The sequence below is a fragment of the Microtus pennsylvanicus genome, chromosome 13 (genome assembly GCF_037038515.1).
Source record: "Microtus pennsylvanicus isolate mMicPen1 chromosome 13, mMicPen1.hap1, whole genome shotgun sequence".
Classification (NCBI taxonomy): Eukaryota; Metazoa; Chordata; class Mammalia; order Rodentia; family Cricetidae; genus Microtus; species Microtus pennsylvanicus.
The window spans coordinates 54,187,644-54,205,267 of NC_134591.1; the positions used below are offsets into that span (position 1 = coordinate 54,187,644).

At 52.5% G+C, this 17,624-nt stretch overlaps 1 protein-coding gene across 3 annotated transcripts in view; it reads right to left on the reverse strand.

Moving 5' to 3' along the window:
- Kcnq4 (potassium voltage-gated channel subfamily Q member 4) overlaps positions 1 to 17,624 on the reverse strand; it is a 51,470-nt gene that overhangs the window by 19,613 nt on the left and 14,233 nt on the right. For all 3 annotated transcript variants that reach the window (XM_075945453.1, XM_075945452.1, XM_075945454.1), the window contains exons 2-5: positions 2,105 to 2,195; positions 1,435 to 1,561; positions 1,064 to 1,239; positions 380 to 505 (exon numbers count right to left, since the gene is read on the reverse strand). In XM_075945453.1, the coding sequence (XP_075801568.1) occupies positions 380 to 505; positions 1,064 to 1,239; positions 1,435 to 1,561; positions 2,105 to 2,195 (520 nt within the window). The remainder of the gene's footprint in view (positions 1 to 379; positions 506 to 1,063; positions 1,240 to 1,434; positions 1,562 to 2,104; positions 2,196 to 17,624) is intronic.

Sequence of the window (17,624 nt, forward strand, 5' to 3'; positions counted from 1 at the left end):
GGCATGGGGGTCAGCCACAAGGACTTGAAGGCACAGCAAGTGCAAGAAGAAAACAGATGACAAGACAAGGACTTCCCCCAACAAACTCCTCTAGTGGCCCCTGGGGACTGATCTCAAGGACTTCTCAGGGAGACTGGAGGGGTACAGACGGGTTCTCACGCTAGTTAAGGAAGAGCAGTACAGGTCACGAGGACTGAGTAAAGGGCTGGATGTAGGGGCGCAAACAGGTCCGAGAGAGCAGTAGGGGCTAGCATAGGGACTGGTCTCAGAAGCGCCAACCTAAGCTTGAGTTGGGGCTCCGTGGTAAGGGGACAAAACCTAGGAAGTGTCCTGGGAAGTTCCTAGGGGCAAGGGCGGACCTGCACAGACCCTCACGCACCGTCCCCCACCAGAGCGAGTCAGCATAGGAGGAGAAGTCGGAGTTGGCGTCCTTCTCAGCCAGGTAGACGAGGAAAGAGGCGAAGATGAGCACCAGGAACCCGATGTACCAGGCGGTGATCAGCTCCTGAGGGAAGGAGGAGGGGTGCCTGCCAGCCGGGGGATAAGGATACATACACTTCTCCAGTAGCCCCTTTTCAAGAAAGGAGCCCCTGCCTGGCCTTCTCAGAAACCCCAGAGCCAGATCTCAGGCCTGTCCTTAATCTTTTCAGGCTTCAACCCTTCGGATCCCTTCCCAGCCTCACCCTTAGGGCCTACCCAGTTCCCCATTCCATCCGGGGCAGACCTCTCCAAACCAAGGGGCTTGCAGATGTAACCCTTAAGCCCTACCTCTGAGGCTGGGCCTTAAGCGCTGTCCCGCTGGCTCCAGCCGCCTTGAGCCCGCCCCCTCACCGGGTCACCCCTGCTCAGCTTCAGCCCCTTCCCTCGGATAGACAGGCATATTCCAAGCCCTAATAGTTCTTGCCCCAGTGTAGGCCTAGCTCCCAGCAGTCCTTCCCTAGGCCACCTGGGTCTAGCTCCAGTCCCCATTTGCCCAGCGTTGGCCCCGCCCCAGCTCTGCCTCTTGCTTGCACCTCAGCTAGTTTCCAGGAGCTTCGTTTTCCCCATCTTTCCCCAGCCTCACCTTACTATGCGCGTAGACCACCGAGCCTAGCAGCTTCCAGGTGCCGCCGCGGCGGTCCATACGCACCATGCGCAGGATCTGCAGGAAGCGCATACTGCGCAACGCGGATGTGGCAAAGATGTTGCCCTGTGTGCCCGCAGCGATCACGGCCACCGAGGCCACAAACACGATGAAGTCTGCAGGGCAGAGGTGTCGAAGTCACCAGCCCACCTCGGGTCAAGACCTGGGGTGTGGGACTCCTGGGACTGTAATGGGTGGGGTTGCAGATTGGGAGGGTCCACTAAACTCATGAGGAGCCAGGATGGGGTCAAGGATGAGATCAAAATGCCTCCCTGAGTCTTGGGGTGGGGCAGGATAGGAAAGGCCTGTACCGATGACACAGAAAGGTTTCCTGGCGAAGCGGAAGCGGCCCTGCCATCCTCTGTAGCGGCAACAGCAGCCAGCCGACCAGACGCGGATTATATATTCCAAGCCAAAGACCACAATCATCACGAATTCCTGTGGGGGACCAGGACCCAGATCAAAGCCCAACCCTGGGTTAGGAACATCGGCACCTGGTTAGGTTCCTCTTATACCTGGAAAGATTTGAGAGAATTCCAGAAGGGAGGTGACCTCCTCTTTGTCCTCCAGGGAGAACAGAAGCCCAAGTCTGCCACCATACACAAGTGTCTAGCTCTATAAGAAGCCTGAGTTCTTTCTTCTCCCTGCCCTGAGTCTTCCAGCCATTCTAGACTCTCAGTCCTGGCTGAGGGCAGTCAAGAGTGGCTCTCTGTCGGCGGAAGGCCTTCTATTGGTGTACTTTTGTTTAACAGGGTAAGGTTTGCTTCTGTCCTGGTACAGAGTGGAGTCTACTCACCTAGTCTATCCTGGGCTCATCCTCAGACTTCACACAGCACAGGCCATCTCCCTGCACCAGCCAGGAATGAGCCAGAGAGAAGCAGCAGTCTGCTCTCTGATCACAGTCTCTAGAAGGCTCTCTCTCCTCAGGCCAGAAGATGTTCTACCCTGGAGGAGATGCCAAAGGGGACTCCCAGCACTCACCAAGATGAGGAGACACTCGTTGGCAAGTTCCTGGTGCTCCTGGATAGTGGACAGCACGGACAGCACCAGACAGCTGAAGACTAGCAAAAATCTGCAATTGGAGCATGGCGGGGAAGGTTAGATGGCTGGGGGAATAGGATGACTGAGGGTCCCCGGGCAGGGGCTGCAGAGTCAGGAGACTCGCTATTCGGGTAGAATTCTTCGGAAAACAGAATCCAACGCAGAGTCATTAAGCACAGATATCTCCCAAGCCCTGTCCAGAGGACCCTGGTGTGACTGGATCGCAGAGAGGAGGCCTCCCAGTTTTGTCTGGGCTAAGTGAGAGAACACGGAGGCTCAGCATTTCCCGGCCTCAGCCACCCACTGGTCTTGGCTCCGTTTTAAGGCCCAAGTAAAGTGTTCCAGAGGTCACTAGAGCTCAGAAGCTGTGGCCTCAACTGAAGAATAAGGACAGCTGCTCTGCCTCTGTGTTTTCTGGAATTCATAGTGAGTCAGCAGGAGAAGTGAGGGGCTGAGGAGGTGGCTCAGCAATGAGAGCATTTGCTGCATGAGCTTAAGTCTCCCTGTTTGAATCCCGAATACACACGTGAAAAGGCTGGGCATGACCACGTGTGTCTATAACCCTAGTGCTGGGATCAGAGACAGGCAGATCGCAGTAGCAGCTCATGGGCCTGTCAGTTCCATGGAAACAGTGAGGTTCGGGGTCACTGAAGGACCCTGTCTCAAGGGAACAAGGCAGAGAATGATATCATAGGGCACACAATGTCCTCCTTTGGCCTCCACAGACACTCACACCCGTAACCAGACACACACACCACAAATAAAAAGGGGACAGAGACGACATGGAAGCAGCAACATAGGGGTGAAGGAAAGGAAAAGGGGGATCTGGAAGTGAGGAGCCGAAGGCCTGGAACTACCCAGGGGGCAGCGTGAAGCTCCCAAGTGGCCCTGCTAGAAAGGAACATTATAGAATGTAACTCATCCAACACTTTCCTTGTTGTTGGTTGCACATGAAAAAAACCAGTGGCTTACAGCAGGAAAGGGGTTCACCAAGGCTGCTGAGTATTTCTAGGGCTGACCCGAGATTGGAGCTGGGAGTCCCCCAGAGGAGAGGAAGCGGGGAGAGTTCATAATCAGGTGTCTTGAGGCATGGACACGCACAGGAGGGCTGCAGGTGTAGGGAGGGGAGTATGGGCTCTTTGGAAGAAGGTGTGCTAAGCATGCCCCTGCCCTAGCAAACACCGGAAGCTATGTGCTTGTTCCCTGGAAACATCGCAGTGCACTGACCAGGCAGCCTCCCCAGGCGTGCGTCCTCAGAGCTCTATTGATGCCATCAGAGCCTCTGCACACCTTCGGCCCTACGCACACTCATCTGTTCCCCAGAACCTCTGCTACTCCCCTTCCAGAGCCTGCCTTCCTGTCTGTGCCCCAGGGGCTGCTCGTTCTTACAGAGTCTTGCTATGTAGTCCAGGCTAGCTTTGAACTCTATCTCCCTCTCCTGTCTCAGTCTTCCTGATTCTAGGATTACCAATGTGCAACACCATGCCCAGCCCAAATCTCTTTCCATTTATCTTTATTTCTGTTCCAGCATGCATGCACACTTTGTGTGTGTGTGTGTGTGTGCACGTACGTGCGCATATGCACATGTGGGTGTGTGTGAGAGAGAGAGCAAGAGAGAAAATGTGTGTACTCCTAAGAAAACCACTGACCTCTTCTAGTGAGCCTTCTTCTCTAATCTGGGCTGATGGGCAGTTGAGAGTAGGATCTGGCCCACTTACCACTCCCTGAAGGGCAGGATCTGGTGCCACAGGAAATGCCCCCCAGATCAAGGAGGCAAGAAGCAGCTGTCAGTGAGGGCTTCAGATGAATGAGATGGAGGCCTCTGCGGACAGTTCCAGCCCAGAGCTGAGTCAGCAAAGACACAGGGCAAGTGGAGAGGGAAGTATATCCTCCACTGCTCAGATTCAGTCACTAACCACAGGTCCAGCAGCAGCCAGGCTCTGAAACGGGAGCTGCAGCTGACAGAGAGCGGTACGGGCAGGGCTGCAGTGGGAACACCATGGCCCTCACTCTAGCCCAATTCCTCCACTGCCTTTCTCCGCGTCCCTAAGACCTCAGGCAGTCCTGGGTATTCGCAGTTCTCTGTTGAGCACTTCCAGAATTCCTTCCCTCTCTTTGTTTTTCTTGCCACTTCAATAGTTACACAGGCATCAAGTATCCACAATAGTCTATGCCAAAAAAGCAGATTACAAAAGCTCAAGGGTCATGTGATCCTTATATTTTAAAAAGAGACACCTTTTACATATGCGCCATTAGTGGCAAAAATGAAGTAATTTTATGTTTGCTTTCCTGTGCTTCCTAAGATTTTTTTTTTTAAGAATGAATATGGACGGCTTAAATGATAGAAAACTGATGTGCCCCCGTTTATTTGTTTTGCAGTGCTGGGAAGCAAACCCAGGGCTTTCTAATAAAGGGCTCAGTTATTCAGCTCTATTCTCAGACCCTGTGGTCCTGTGGTGGCTTGAATGAGACTGTCCCATAGGCTCATATATTTGAATTCTTGGTTCTCAGTCAGTGGACCGTTGGGAGGGACCAGGAGGTGTGGCCTTGGCGGAGCTGTGGTGTCACTGGAGGTGGACTTTGAATTCAAAAGTCCAGGATACTCTCAGTCCCAGCTCCCCCTCCCTACTGCCAGTAGATCAGGATTTAGCTCCCAGCCAGTTCTCCAGCACCACACCTGCCTATCTGCCTGCTTGTTGCCACGCCCCTCGCCATGATAAAAATGAACTAATTCTCTGAAGCTGTAAGCAAGCACTAGTTGAATGCTTTCTTTTATAGGAGTTGCCTTGGTCATGGCGTCTCTTCACAGAAATAGAACACTGACTAAGACAAGTCTCTATCACTTTTAAGGATTGATTTTACTTGTAATCGTGTGTGTGTGTGGTGTGAGGGAGTATGCGCACATGAGTGTAATGCCTGTGGAGGTCATAAAAGGGTGCCAGGTCCCCTGGAGCATGACTTACAAGTCGTTGTGAGTGCCTGATGTGGGCGCTGGAAATTGAATTTGGGTCCTCTACTAGAGTGGTATATGTATCGTGTCTTGCCTGCAAGTATGTCTGTGCACACATAGTGGATGTGTGTGTATGCCACAGTAGGGGTGTGCTCGTCAGAGGACAACCTAAAAGAGTTGGCTCTCTTTTCTTCATTATTCGAGCATCAAACTCAGGTTGTCAGGCTTGCCAGCAACTACTCTTACCCAGGAAGCCATCTCACTGATTCCCATTGCCTCCGGTTATTAATATTTATTTATTTATTTACTTACTTAGTTAAACAGGGTTTCTCTACACTGCCTAGACTCAAACTTGTGATTCTCCTGCCTTTGGACTAACAAGGATTACAGGTATGAGCTACTGTGTCCAGCACCACTAGTATATTTTTTAAATGCATTTTTCGAAAAGGAAATACAAACCATAAAAAAAATAGTATATTTTTTAAATGCATTTTTCGAAAAGGAAATACAAACCATAAAAAAAAATCCCTTTCAGTCCTGCCTCCAGCCCTTACTATATTCACAACTCTGCCTAGCAGGTGTGAGATTGTGGCAGGCTTTCCTGAGAGCCTAGCTCATTATGCCCACCTACCAGTTCAAAGTTTCTTCTTGGGTATCTAGGGGCCCCTGGAACCACACATGCCCTAAACTAGAATCTCAACACCCCTTAAGATCTCCTTTCCTTCACCCTAGTCGTTCAGCGATGGTTCCTGGGTACTGAGGCCAGCTATCTGAGTCAGCTGTGATTCTTTTGTCTTATACTCCCCACCTCCTGCTCTGTAGCAGTTCAGTTAGCTCAACCTTCAGCTTCTATCAGACCCAGCTCCCCACTCCTGACTGAGCCTCCACGATCGGCCCCGCGGAGCTCCCTGCCTCCACTCTCATCTTCACACATCACCTACTCCTTCAAGATCCCCGCAATTCAAAGCTGGAAGCCATCACTGCTGAGAAATTCTCAGGTCACGCTTGGAGAGCAAAGGTCAAACTCTTCAGCCTTGCCAGCGTACCCTCGGAGGTCTACCCCATCCCAACCCTGTCCACACACCTCTGCACCAAATCCCCTCTGCTCTCATACTACTAGCTGCAACATCCTAGCTCCCTGAGCCTGCCAGGAGCTCATCTAAGTATGTCCACCTCCAGGCTTTGCTGGTTTGTTCTGTTGGCTGCTCTCTTACTTACCCGGGTGCCTGCTCCAATGCCACTTCCTTGATGAGGCCTTCCCCAGCCTCCTCTCTCTACAACAGTGGCCTCATCTGCTGTTCCCTTTTCCTTTCCCTGACTGACTGGTTTCACAGCATTGAGAAGACAAACAGCAGGAATTAACACTCAGTCAAACACCCTGTCACTAAACCAAAGTCTGCATGTTGAATCAAGGGAGGAATCTCCTAAACTCAGCACACCCACCCTGACTGAATAGACGCCCCAGCATCTCTCCTAAGATGTCCCTAATCTAGACCAGCTCCATAGGGCAAATACTGCTCTCAGATCCCTTGACCCGGCTGGAAGTGGCAGTGTCCACTTTTAACCCCAGCACTCTTGAAGGCAAGAAGATCACCATAATTTAGGGGCCAGCCTGATCTACATAGTAAGTTCCATGCTAGCCAGGGACATAGACTCTGTCTAAAGCAACAACAAAACCCTGAATTTCACCTTCCCTTAATCACTAGCAGGGATGAGAACTTTTTTACCCTAGGCCCCCAATTTAGTGTTGGAGCTGAGGATGAACAACACCCAGTTCCTGTCACCTGAATAATTATTCCTCTCTTCAAGATGAAGACATGAGACCCAGGACTGGCAGATTTGCTTAAGGTCCCACAGTGACTCGGGCAGATCTGAGGCTAGAAACCTCTCTTCTGGCCTCAATGCCACCTTGGCCTTAGCCTTCACATAGGGATGCCAGATGCTCTTGGGGAAACACAGCTCAGATGGCTAGAGCTTAGGAGATGGAGGAAGTCTGGCCAAGCTGGTGTATGACTTCATCATATAACAAACAAGCCTGCTTGAGGATTGTTCCCAGCTGCTCTGGGCCTCAGTTTCTCTGACTACAAGAGTAGAGATGGTTTGCAGGTGGCTGGTCAGGGCCTTTGCCATCTCCCTAGCAGGGCGCCAGACTGGAGGCCCTTTCCACTACCTCTTTATGCATCTCACCTGGGGGCAGAGTAACCCCTTAGCCAACCTGGAGTTAGAGATGTAGCCGACCAGGGATAGACTGTAAACCTGTCAGGAAGCCTATCACAGTCTTTTCTGTCCACCATACCCCATTCTGCAACTACCCCCCTACTCATTCAGGAAAATTAGAGAGGGAAAGCTAGATATTTCCTTACATCCACAATTCTCAAACTGCGGAGAACATCCGAATTCCCTGGAGGCTTGTTAATGGTGGCAACATGCCTGTAATCCCAGCACTCGCGTGGTGGAAGCAAGATCAGACACTCAAGGTCATCCTTGACTATATTGAGACCTTGTCTTAAAAGGTAAAATGCTGATTTCTGGGCACTTCCTTGGCAATGTCTGAATCAGAAAGTTCATGGTGGAAATGGGGCTCCATCACTAACCAACTTAGGGTTTAGCTTGTTTTTCTTTTGACAGGGTCTCGGTATGTATCCAGGCTAACTTGAACCCAAGTTCCCCCTCCCTCGAAGTCCTAAATGCTGGGATTACAAGCATGAGCCTCCACATTTGGCACCATGTCAGCACCTTTAAAACAATGGTAGTCTTATTGTCTCCCCGTCCACACCTCCGCAAGTCACTACCGGAAGAGGCCAGGACTGGGGGTTGTCAGGGAGGCAGGTGTCATGCCAGCATCAGCTTCACCACTGGTCTGATGTGCCATCCCCAATGAGAACCATTGGCCCAACCATTCCAAACCCTCCACACACATGTTCTCCATCAAGTCCTCCCTGTCCCTACCATGGCTCTCCAGGCGCATAAGGCGGTATCTGGGGATGTTATGTCAGGCTGGGAGTGTACAGATCCTGGAATACACACTTTAAGGGGAGCTATGTTATAGATAGGAATTACTTCTCAACAAAGCTGTTGAGAGAGAGAGAGAGAGAGAGAGAGAGAGAGAGAGAGAGAGAGAGAGAGAGAGAGAGGAGTATTAACTTTCCAAAGTCATAATGCAGGACCTGAACCCAGGACCACCCGGGCCACAAGGTCAAACTATTTCTCTGAGCTTCAAGTTCCCAGCCAACCACACAAAGGCAGGGGACACTGAATGATGAGTAGATTCTCATAAGCCTGCTGACTCTTCAGCAGTGGGGTGGGAAGGGAGAAGATCAGTCATCGGCTCCGTTTCCGAATCCCTAGAAACATCCCTGGAAGGACAGATGCTCAAAAGCTAGAGAAATGGACATACGGCAGGTGGGAAGGAGGATGGCAGGGATTCTCACAGTATGAAGGAGAGAGGTTGCCCCCTAAGTTATCTGAGCAATACTCACTTCAGAACCACTAATCTCATCTACACTCAGTTGGTTTATGATCAAGGCAGAAATAAATAATCCAGATCCCAAGACACTGCCAAGCATCACAAAGGGGACACACTGGGAGAGCTGGTGACTGTCCTAAAGAGACTGAGGCTGCTCCAAGAAGATGTCGGTTCAGCTGAAGCGGAGACGTAACCAGACAGGAACAGGGGTGAGCCAGACCGAAGAAGCAAGGTACACCAGTGGCAAAGATGGGGGAGTCTATGGAAGCCAGCCCAGAAGGCTAGCAGTTCGTGACCCAGTAGGGAACACCGAGAGGGTCGGATCCAGGAGAGCACCCTCTGGTATTGGAGCCTGAAGGAATGGGGAGCCACTGGGGAGTTTAGAGAGGAAGTGACAACTCCCACTGGTGTTCAGGTCCACCACCTGCGTAGTGTAGACCATGGAGTGGGATGGAGATGCAGAGGAGAAATATGAGCCAGGAGGCTCCAGGATAACTCATCTGGGAAATGATAGCAGTCCGGACTGGCAAAGTGGGAACAGAAAATAGAGAGGACCGAATGGACTGGTGGCACTAGAGGAAGGGGGACTCAGGGACAATGAGGAAGAACAACCCCTCTGTTTTCGACAAGGGCACTGTGCTGCTAGAAGTGCTGAGTAAGGCATGGGAACTGAGAGACCCCAGAGGAGAGGCAGGTATTGGGGGCAAGGCATGCTGGGTAAGAAGACAGAACTGGGTAGAAGAATAATGTGGAGATATTGGGGTAGACATGGGGACAGCTGCGACAATCCAGTGAGCATGCGGTGAATCTAGAGGAGGACCCGGTGACACCCTAGCAGTGTGAAGGGAGGAGCTCTCTGTCCCTAAGAGTTGACTCAAGGAGATGGGGAGGAAACCAGAAGAGAGGCACAGACGTCAAGAGAAGCAAGTATAGACGACAGCAAGAGGGGAGGAGGGGACGGCAGTGTCCAAGCCCTGAAAAATGTCTATCGGATTTGGTGACATGATGATCACTAGGTCCCTTGGTCTGGGCAGCCTCATGGGCAGAGAAAATCCTGAACAGGTCCAGATAGAGTTAAAGTACATAGGGGTGGGCTTCTGTAGGAGCTGAAGGGCGGAGCCTGAGAGGGCTGATGGGTATCAAAACCTGCATCATCCGGGTTTGGTTTTTCTGGGTGTTTTTTTTTTTCAGGTTTGAATATGGGGTGAGGAAGCAGCCTATGTGAATGGAATTGGGGGATGCTTCCCTCACCAAGCCAGACGCCGCCCTTTTGCCATCTTTCCTGATGGACCTCCCTCCACTTTTCCCTCCCTCCAAGGTCCCGCCCCGAGCCTGAGCCTTGCCAGTCAGTGCCTGGGACCTGCCTAGCAACCAGCTGGCTCCCTGATATTTGTCTCTGACTGGGCAGTACGTGACTCCTTTGCTTTCCAGACTGGGGCCCCCTGAGCAGGGCTGCTCTGTTCCCCTGAGTGGGAGAAGCCTGGTGGCAGACTGTCAGCACTCAGGCAAGATTCCTGGAGGGCAGAAGCCATGATCCCCAGTCCACCTGCCTACCGAAAGGTATTTCTTGAGCCTCAAACCAGAACTGAGGCTAAGAAGGGGCTTCAACAGACTCGACAATCACATCCCGACAAGGGGGCTGCAGAAAAGCCTGAATGGTCCCACAGCCTCTAAGCAGGGGGGAACACTTGCTCTATCTTGTGGGTTGGGGTGTTGCTGAGAGGGGCGTTAAGAGGGCCTCAGAGCGTGGCTCTTTCCAAGAATCCTCAAGGGCTGGGAGGAGAGTTTCCCCTGATCCAGCGATTCTAAATACGGCAGAGGGAATAAGAACACGTGACCCAGGGCCCCACACAAGGCTGCTTCTGGCACGGCTGTATCTCTGGGCCAGAGGTCCAGAACGGGGCTCAGGGATGGGATGAGGTCTTAAAGGAGCCTTAGTTTCCCTGACTGTAACATGAGGGAGACAGGCAATCCAACAGTGGCTAGGGTTACTTCAGCTTTATGATGGACTGTCCAGCAGGGCAGTAGGAGATAGAGACAGCCCTCAGCTTAGTTCTACTTTCTCCAAGGATGTCCCTGGAGGGACAACAGCTGCCAGCACATAGTGCAAACTATGAAAAAAAAAATGCCTCCTATTGGAGGACCAATTAGAAAATGCATTCCCTTCAGCTGGACAAGTTGCAAAAACTTGACCCCTTGAGCTGGCTCCATTAGAAACTGGAATTGCTTGCTGTGGGCTGACCCACCCCGAGCCATTGGAATCCTCTCAACCCAGCTGGGCACCTCATGGAAGACCCAGGAATGACTCCACGGCCCCTCCTGGCTGGAATTTGAACCAAGAAGGCTCCACCGGCTGTGCACGGTGGCACACATGTTTGAAACCCTAACATTTACGAGGTGAAGAAGGGGCATCAGGGGCTCAGGGCCAGTGTCAGCTACATAGCTGGTTTAAAGCCAGTTTGAAGTGCATGAGACCTTGGCTCCAAAGAATAAAACCAAGGTGGGATGTGTGTGTGTGTGTGTGTGTGTGTGTGTGTGTGTGTGTGTACTTACCACAGAGGTTGGGCTGAACCAACAGGATTTATTTTTTAGTATGTTCGCGTGGGAGGGTATGTGCATGCGTACATGTGCCCACACGGGTCCCATGTGCACAGATCAAAGGACGAGGCGAATGTCCTGCTCTGTCACAGCGTCTCTCACTGAACCTAGAGTTCGCCATTTTCAGCTAGGCTGGCTGCTAGCAGGCCCCTAGAGACTCTCCTATCTCTGCCCCCATGCCCAGCACCTGGGTCAACGGGCACACGTGGCCTTGCCCAGTGTTCTTGATGGTCCAGACACAGATTCTCATGTTTGTGCATCAAGTACTCCTACACCCTGAACCACCTATCTCATCAGCCCCTCCCTGGATCCGCCTCTCTCTAGAGGGAGCCAGGAGCCATGGAGGGAAGGGGCAGAGAGGTATGGAGAGCAGCCATGACAGACCTGAAGCTCACCTCCCATCCTCCAGTCCCAGAATCCCGGATGTACTTCTGGCTTCAAGGGCTCTGCAACACCCTCTTTTCTTACCACCGTCCACCTCCTAGGCCAATCCCTTTTGAGCTAGTTCCTCTGCCGCACAGGGCATGGAGAATGGTGGCTTCTGGGAAAGGCGCTTGAGCGCCATGCTTTGAATGTGGTTTATTTCCTAGGGATTTTAGGGGTCTGGAGCTTGGTCCCCAGTGTGGCAATAGTGAGTGAGCACGGAGCCTGATAGGAGGTTGTTAGATCCCTGAGAGTGTGGCCTCAAAGGCATTGGCATAGTTCTTGAACTCCAGTCTTTGGCTTTCTGTCCCACCACCACGTGATCACTCAATCTCACATTCAGTCCCAAGACTGTGATATGATCATCTATGAGGTCTTCACGAGATCTGAGCCAATTGGCACTCCCTTGAACTTCCAGAATTAGGAGCTAAACAGAGCTCTTTTCTATACGAAGAACCTAGCTTTGAAAGTCTATTGTTACAGTAACAGAAAATGTGCTAATAATTTAATGAATAACCTCATCTTTCCCCAGCAGGGCCAGCCACCAAACTTTCACTTGTTTTCTCTGCTTCCTCCTGCTGGACCAGTCAGACTGCCTTCTGCAGCAGGCATAGGAGCTGCACAAAATGTCAACACAGGCCAATAAGGGAACAAGGGGGAAACGGGCTAGCAAGGCAGCCCCAACTTCTCCAATGGCTAGCTGCTAAGGCCTGGGGTGAAGGGGAGCTACAGGCTAGAATACAAGCTGCCCAGATTGGAGGGACGTATGCAAGGTGGCTCCCATGGCTCCATTAAGAAGTTCCAAGAGTATTCTGTGGCCCAACTTCACACCTGTGTTTGACACAAGATTTTACTTGCACAAAGATCTCTGCTGTTTTGGTTTTTCTTTTTTTAAAGGTGAATCCACTGACTTGTGTCTCAGGCTCAAGTGGAGAGGCAAGGAAGATCCTGCCCACCGGGCTGCTTTATTCCAAACCCCGGCTTCCAGGCTGGCACAGACCATCCCCTAACATGCTCCGTTCCCCCAGCATAACACACTGGGCTTTGCTAGCTCTCCCCACCATTTTTGCTCCTCCTCCCCATCTCCCATGTGTATGTACCTCGAACCAGGCTGGCTAGGTGGAAGACACCTCACACTCCTGTGATCCCCCACTCCCATCTCTTTGTGAACTTCCATGGTGGAGTGAAAACCTCTGTTGAAATCGCTGCCACCACAGCCCCAGAGGTCCGTCCTCTCTACCAGGCATGTCCTGTGTCTGACTCAAATGGATGCTGGGTAGTTCCCTGAGAAAAGGTGTGTCCCTCCCCTCCAGCACACTGGCCCCTCCTGACTCCACACCTCAACACTCCCTGAAGCAGGAGGAATTGTGAGGAAATGACACAGCTCTGAACCACAAAGTATTTATTCATCCATCCACTCATTCATCCATCCATTCATTCAGTAACCATTTACTATGCATTCAGTGACCGTTTACTAAAGATTCTTCACAAGACAAGCACAGTTATGCAAGCCCTGCCTTCAGCGAGCTTACATTCTTGGTAGAGATAATAAAAAGTTAAGGTTCAAGTCATCAGATGACGATGGAGAAAAATTAAGGGATAAAAAGGACACAGAGCCCCGGTGTGGAAGTGGGGAAGCCATTGTACTGAGAGTGGGCAGGGAAAGCAGCCTTGGGAGATGGCCTTTGAGTACAGTGGAGGAAGTAGGGAGCCATGCAGGCATCGGATGCAATGCAAAAGGCCTGAGCCAGAGAATGCCTGGTGTGTTCCTGGCCATCAGGGAGGAGTGGGAAATGCAAGGGAGGGCGAGAGGTGGAAGCCGATGCCATTCTCTGGGTAACTGAGGATATGGTTCCCCACTCCCAGGAGAGACGCAGGAATGTGAGCAGGAGCAGCGTGGACCAGGGAAGTGGGGGGAGGGGGACACTGAGAGAAGAGGAACTAGCCCCCCCTCCCGCCTTGAGCTGGGAGGCTGCTGGCGCTATCCTAGCAGGAGCCTCTTGTGACTTGCTCAAGAAGTGGAGATGGCAAGATGTGATTAGATCTGGGCTAAATCTTGGCACTGAAGATCCCTTCGAAAGCTACCAATTCTCTCACTTCTAGACAGGGAAACTGAGTCTCAGAAGAAGGCCAGTCTACACAGCACTGGGCCTAGCCCTGAATTGCCCAGGCCTGAGGGTAAAGTTCTTTTGTTTGTCCCACCACCATCCACCCTTCAAAAAACCAAGAGGCCAGGACAGAACCTGTCTGGGCCCTTCCTGCAGTACTTCGTTTGAGGATTTCTCAGTTCCCCAACTACTTGAATCTGACAGGGGTCAGGGTCACCTCTAAGGAGTCTTCTATTCTCCAAGTCAGCAGGTTTGTGCTGAGGGGGAGGAGGGATTTCAGTCCCAGCCACTTGGTTCTCAGTACTCCCAAAGCTGAGAGCGCACTGGCAAGAGCTGACAGGATGGAACAGGAGCTTTGGGGGAGGGCAGGGCCCCCTGGGGAGCTCAGGTGCCAAGATAGAGCCCAGCCTGGTGGTTCTGCAGACTCAGCCATTGAGGACCCCACCCAGACCGAGGTTTGTGGATATGAATAAGCAAAGCAGCATGCAAACTCACAGGCCACACCCGGGGCAGCTGAGTGCCCCCCTAGAACCCCAAACCCAGAACCAGCCTGACCAAAGCTAATGAGCCCTGTGAGCTGGACAAGACTTGCCATGTGAGCTGTCCCATAGCTGAGGTGGGGGCTAAGAGTTTATCTGCAGACACTCTGGTTTCCTGTCAACGGAGGGCTACCCAGCCTACAATGCCAGCAGGCCAGAGTCCTCTAAAGGGAAGAAGCCTGCTTGGTGGCTCTGAGAAGAGTCAGGATTGGGGGCACCAGAGGGCATAGCACAGGGGCATAAGCGGTGCTGGGAACCTAGGCGGGCAGATTCTCTACCTAACTTGGCTAACCAGTTGGCAAAGTGTCAGTGCCCTCCGCGGCAGGAGGGAAGATATCAAGAGCCTTATTTTTGGCTGGTCCAGCTGGCTACTCTGGCTTCCGGGACAGGAAGTGAGACTCTGGTCAGCTTCTGAAGCTGCCTGTTCCTTGTTCTCTAGGAAGTCAGCGAGTGTTCCGGGGTCACCCAGAAGAGGGTCTTTTATACTTTATTTGCTTGCAGAACCTAGATGGGACCTTCAAGAACTCTCCCATTACTGAATAATGGCATCAAGGAGTGGGGTAGACCAAAGCAGAACTTTATTAGCCTCAGGGCTGTGCAGATCAGGGGACAACTGTCTCTGGTTCTGATGCCCTGTCCTCTGCTGATAGACCCTGCTATTACCACCGCCAGAACGAGCTTGAATTCAGCTCTGCGTTGGCTGGTGGACCTAAAGCACGTGATCTGTCCCTCTCTAGGACTCAGTTTCTCCCTCTGTCAAACGGGACCAATGATCCCTGACGCTGCAGCCTGGAGGTAGGGGTCTCCTGGGATGAAGTCTGAGCAAGGTTCAGGTTCACCTGGGGACACAGGAGGCTGACACTGGGAGGAGCTCCTCGGGAGAGGAATATGTCCTTGGGGGAGACTTCTGGGGACCCCTACCCGGCTCAGTCTTTGGCCCAGAAGAGCTTTCTGCCAAAGGGAACTGCACCCGCTCTAGGGTAAGAGCCGCGGGACCCCAGATCTCGGCCTGGGCGGGACACAGTGGAAGGGGCGGGGTCCTTTGGGGCGGGGTTTGTGGGGGCGGGACTTTGCCGCTGCAAGCTCCCAGCGCGCTGCGGCTCCGGTTACCTCTCCGCTGCCTCCCCGCCCAACCGGCTTATTTTCCGTTTCCAAATTAACAATTGAAAACGCGGCGGCCTGAAAGGCGAGCAGCGGGCCAAGCGGAAAGTGTGAAGGTGCTGCCGCGTTACCGAGGCCGGGGGCCGAGAGAGGGCATTCGACACCCCGACCCGCCACCAATTGCCCACCCGTGTAGGCCGGAGGGCCGCAACCCAAGGGGAGTCTTGGCTTGATGCAGCCCTCCCGGTGCTGCTCTGAACAGGGTCGCAGCACCCAGCGCTCAGACTCGGGACAATGCCAGCCCCTGCAAGGACGAAGGGGGGCAAGGGGAGAGCGCGCTAGGGCTAGGTTTCCACTCACAGGCTGAGTGCCCAGCCCGGGCAGCAGGTGCCAGGCAGCACCTCATAGCACCGTCCTTAAAGGCTCCTAGTGTCAGGGAGTTTCACGTGTGACCTCAAGCAAGTCATTTCACCGTGCCCAGACTCAATTTCTTCATCTGGAAAATGGAGAGAAAAGAGGCAGTATATGCGGAACAGATAAAGGAGGCTGGCTCCCAGAGAAACCTCTTGGTAGCAACTATTATCTGTGTTGACAATGATGAGGTAGTGAGTCCTAAGTACCCCTCTTCTGTAGCTAAGTGTGCTAACCCCCCCCCCCAGGGCCTCCTTGGAGGCCAGAAAGGTCCTGGTAAGGGGCTCAAAGACTGGCTGAATGAGAAGGCCTGGGCTCCTCCTACAGAGAGGAGTGGGGCTGGGCCTGCATCATGGGCATTAGGCCTCTCCTAGTTGCTCAGTATAAGGGTGGTAATAGAGAGACTTCCTGTCCCCTAGTGCCCAGGCAAAGGGGATAAAAACTCCAGAGACAGTTTTTAGTCCTCTTACTCCTGTAGAGCAAGATCTGAGAATGCAGAAACTTCATCTTGCTCACCGTCTTTCTTCAGCGCTGGAGGTTCCCAGTGAACAATTATTGAATGCGTGGATGAATCAATGAATGATTGAGCAGGCCCAAGCACCTGGGAAAGCCTCTCATACAACTGTGGCCCCTGTGCTAAGGGAGCAGGGAGTTAGGATGAGTTCCCTCCCACCCAGACACCCAGGACAACTGACACAACAGGAGGGAGAGACAGACAGGGAAGAGAGATGGCATTCTCAGGAGGTGGAATTATGATGATCTATCTCCTGGTTCCCCTCTACCCACTCCTGACCAGCCTAGGACTCGGTCTGACCCCTCTGAGGAGTCAGGCCCATCCCCACTTTCAGCCTATGTGGAGCCCAGTGTGAGTGCTCCTGTCCCATGTGGGGCCCCATGGCCTCCATCTATTCCCTCACACTTCCGCCTTGGTGGCTTCTATACCCTCTGCCTCCTGGAACCCCTCTCCACGCCCAAACATCCCTGTTCAACTTTGGGAAGAAGTACCCAAGACCCTTAGGATTTCACGTCTCAGCTGGGCAGCCTCGGGACCCTTGTCACTGTCTTCTCTGGTCTCTGTCGGTCTGTGCTGTGTCCAACTAGCTGTCCCTCCCTATGTCCACCCCACTGACGCTGATTTCCTAAAGCAGCCCAGTTCTGTCCTCTCGTTTCCACCAGGCTGGCTCAGGGGGACGCCAAGGGCATGAACCTTGGCGACTTGGGACTCTGCCAGCCTTGCGAAGCCTGAGGAAAGCTGTCTTGGAGTTGTTGCAGAGAGGTCTGGGCAGAGGGAGACCGGGCGCGAGCACACCTCTGCTGCCGGCAGGGCAGGGAAAGAGTTCAAGTGGAGACCCACATATGGCAAGTCTAAATATTTGAAAGTTTAAATCAAGTTAACAAGCTGTTAAATAAAATGTGCTCTGTGCTCCCTGGCATGTCTGCCTCCGCAATGATCTGGACGAGCAAGTTTGAATTTGAATTCTGGGATTCTTTTGAGGCCACCAGTGCTGGAATATGGCGGGGTCAGGCAGCCCGTTGTGTAGCCCCGTTCTCTTCCCCACTGAGTCTATATATCTCACCAGGCTCTGCCCGTGCTCACTATGAATCAGCAGACCCTGGTCTCCCACCCTGGATTATCTGAGAGAGAAGCACACGCAAGTTCCAAGTCCGTATGCAGGGCTACATAGGCAGATTGGACAGCTTCCTAGGCCTCTACCCTGGAATCCACCCCAACCAGACCTACTCTGATCGGATATATATAAATTTTTGGCATTTATATATATGCACCATTTTTATATTTATTTATTTATTTTTGGTTTTTCGAGACAGGGTTTCTCTGTGGCTTTGGAGCCTGTCCTGGAACTCG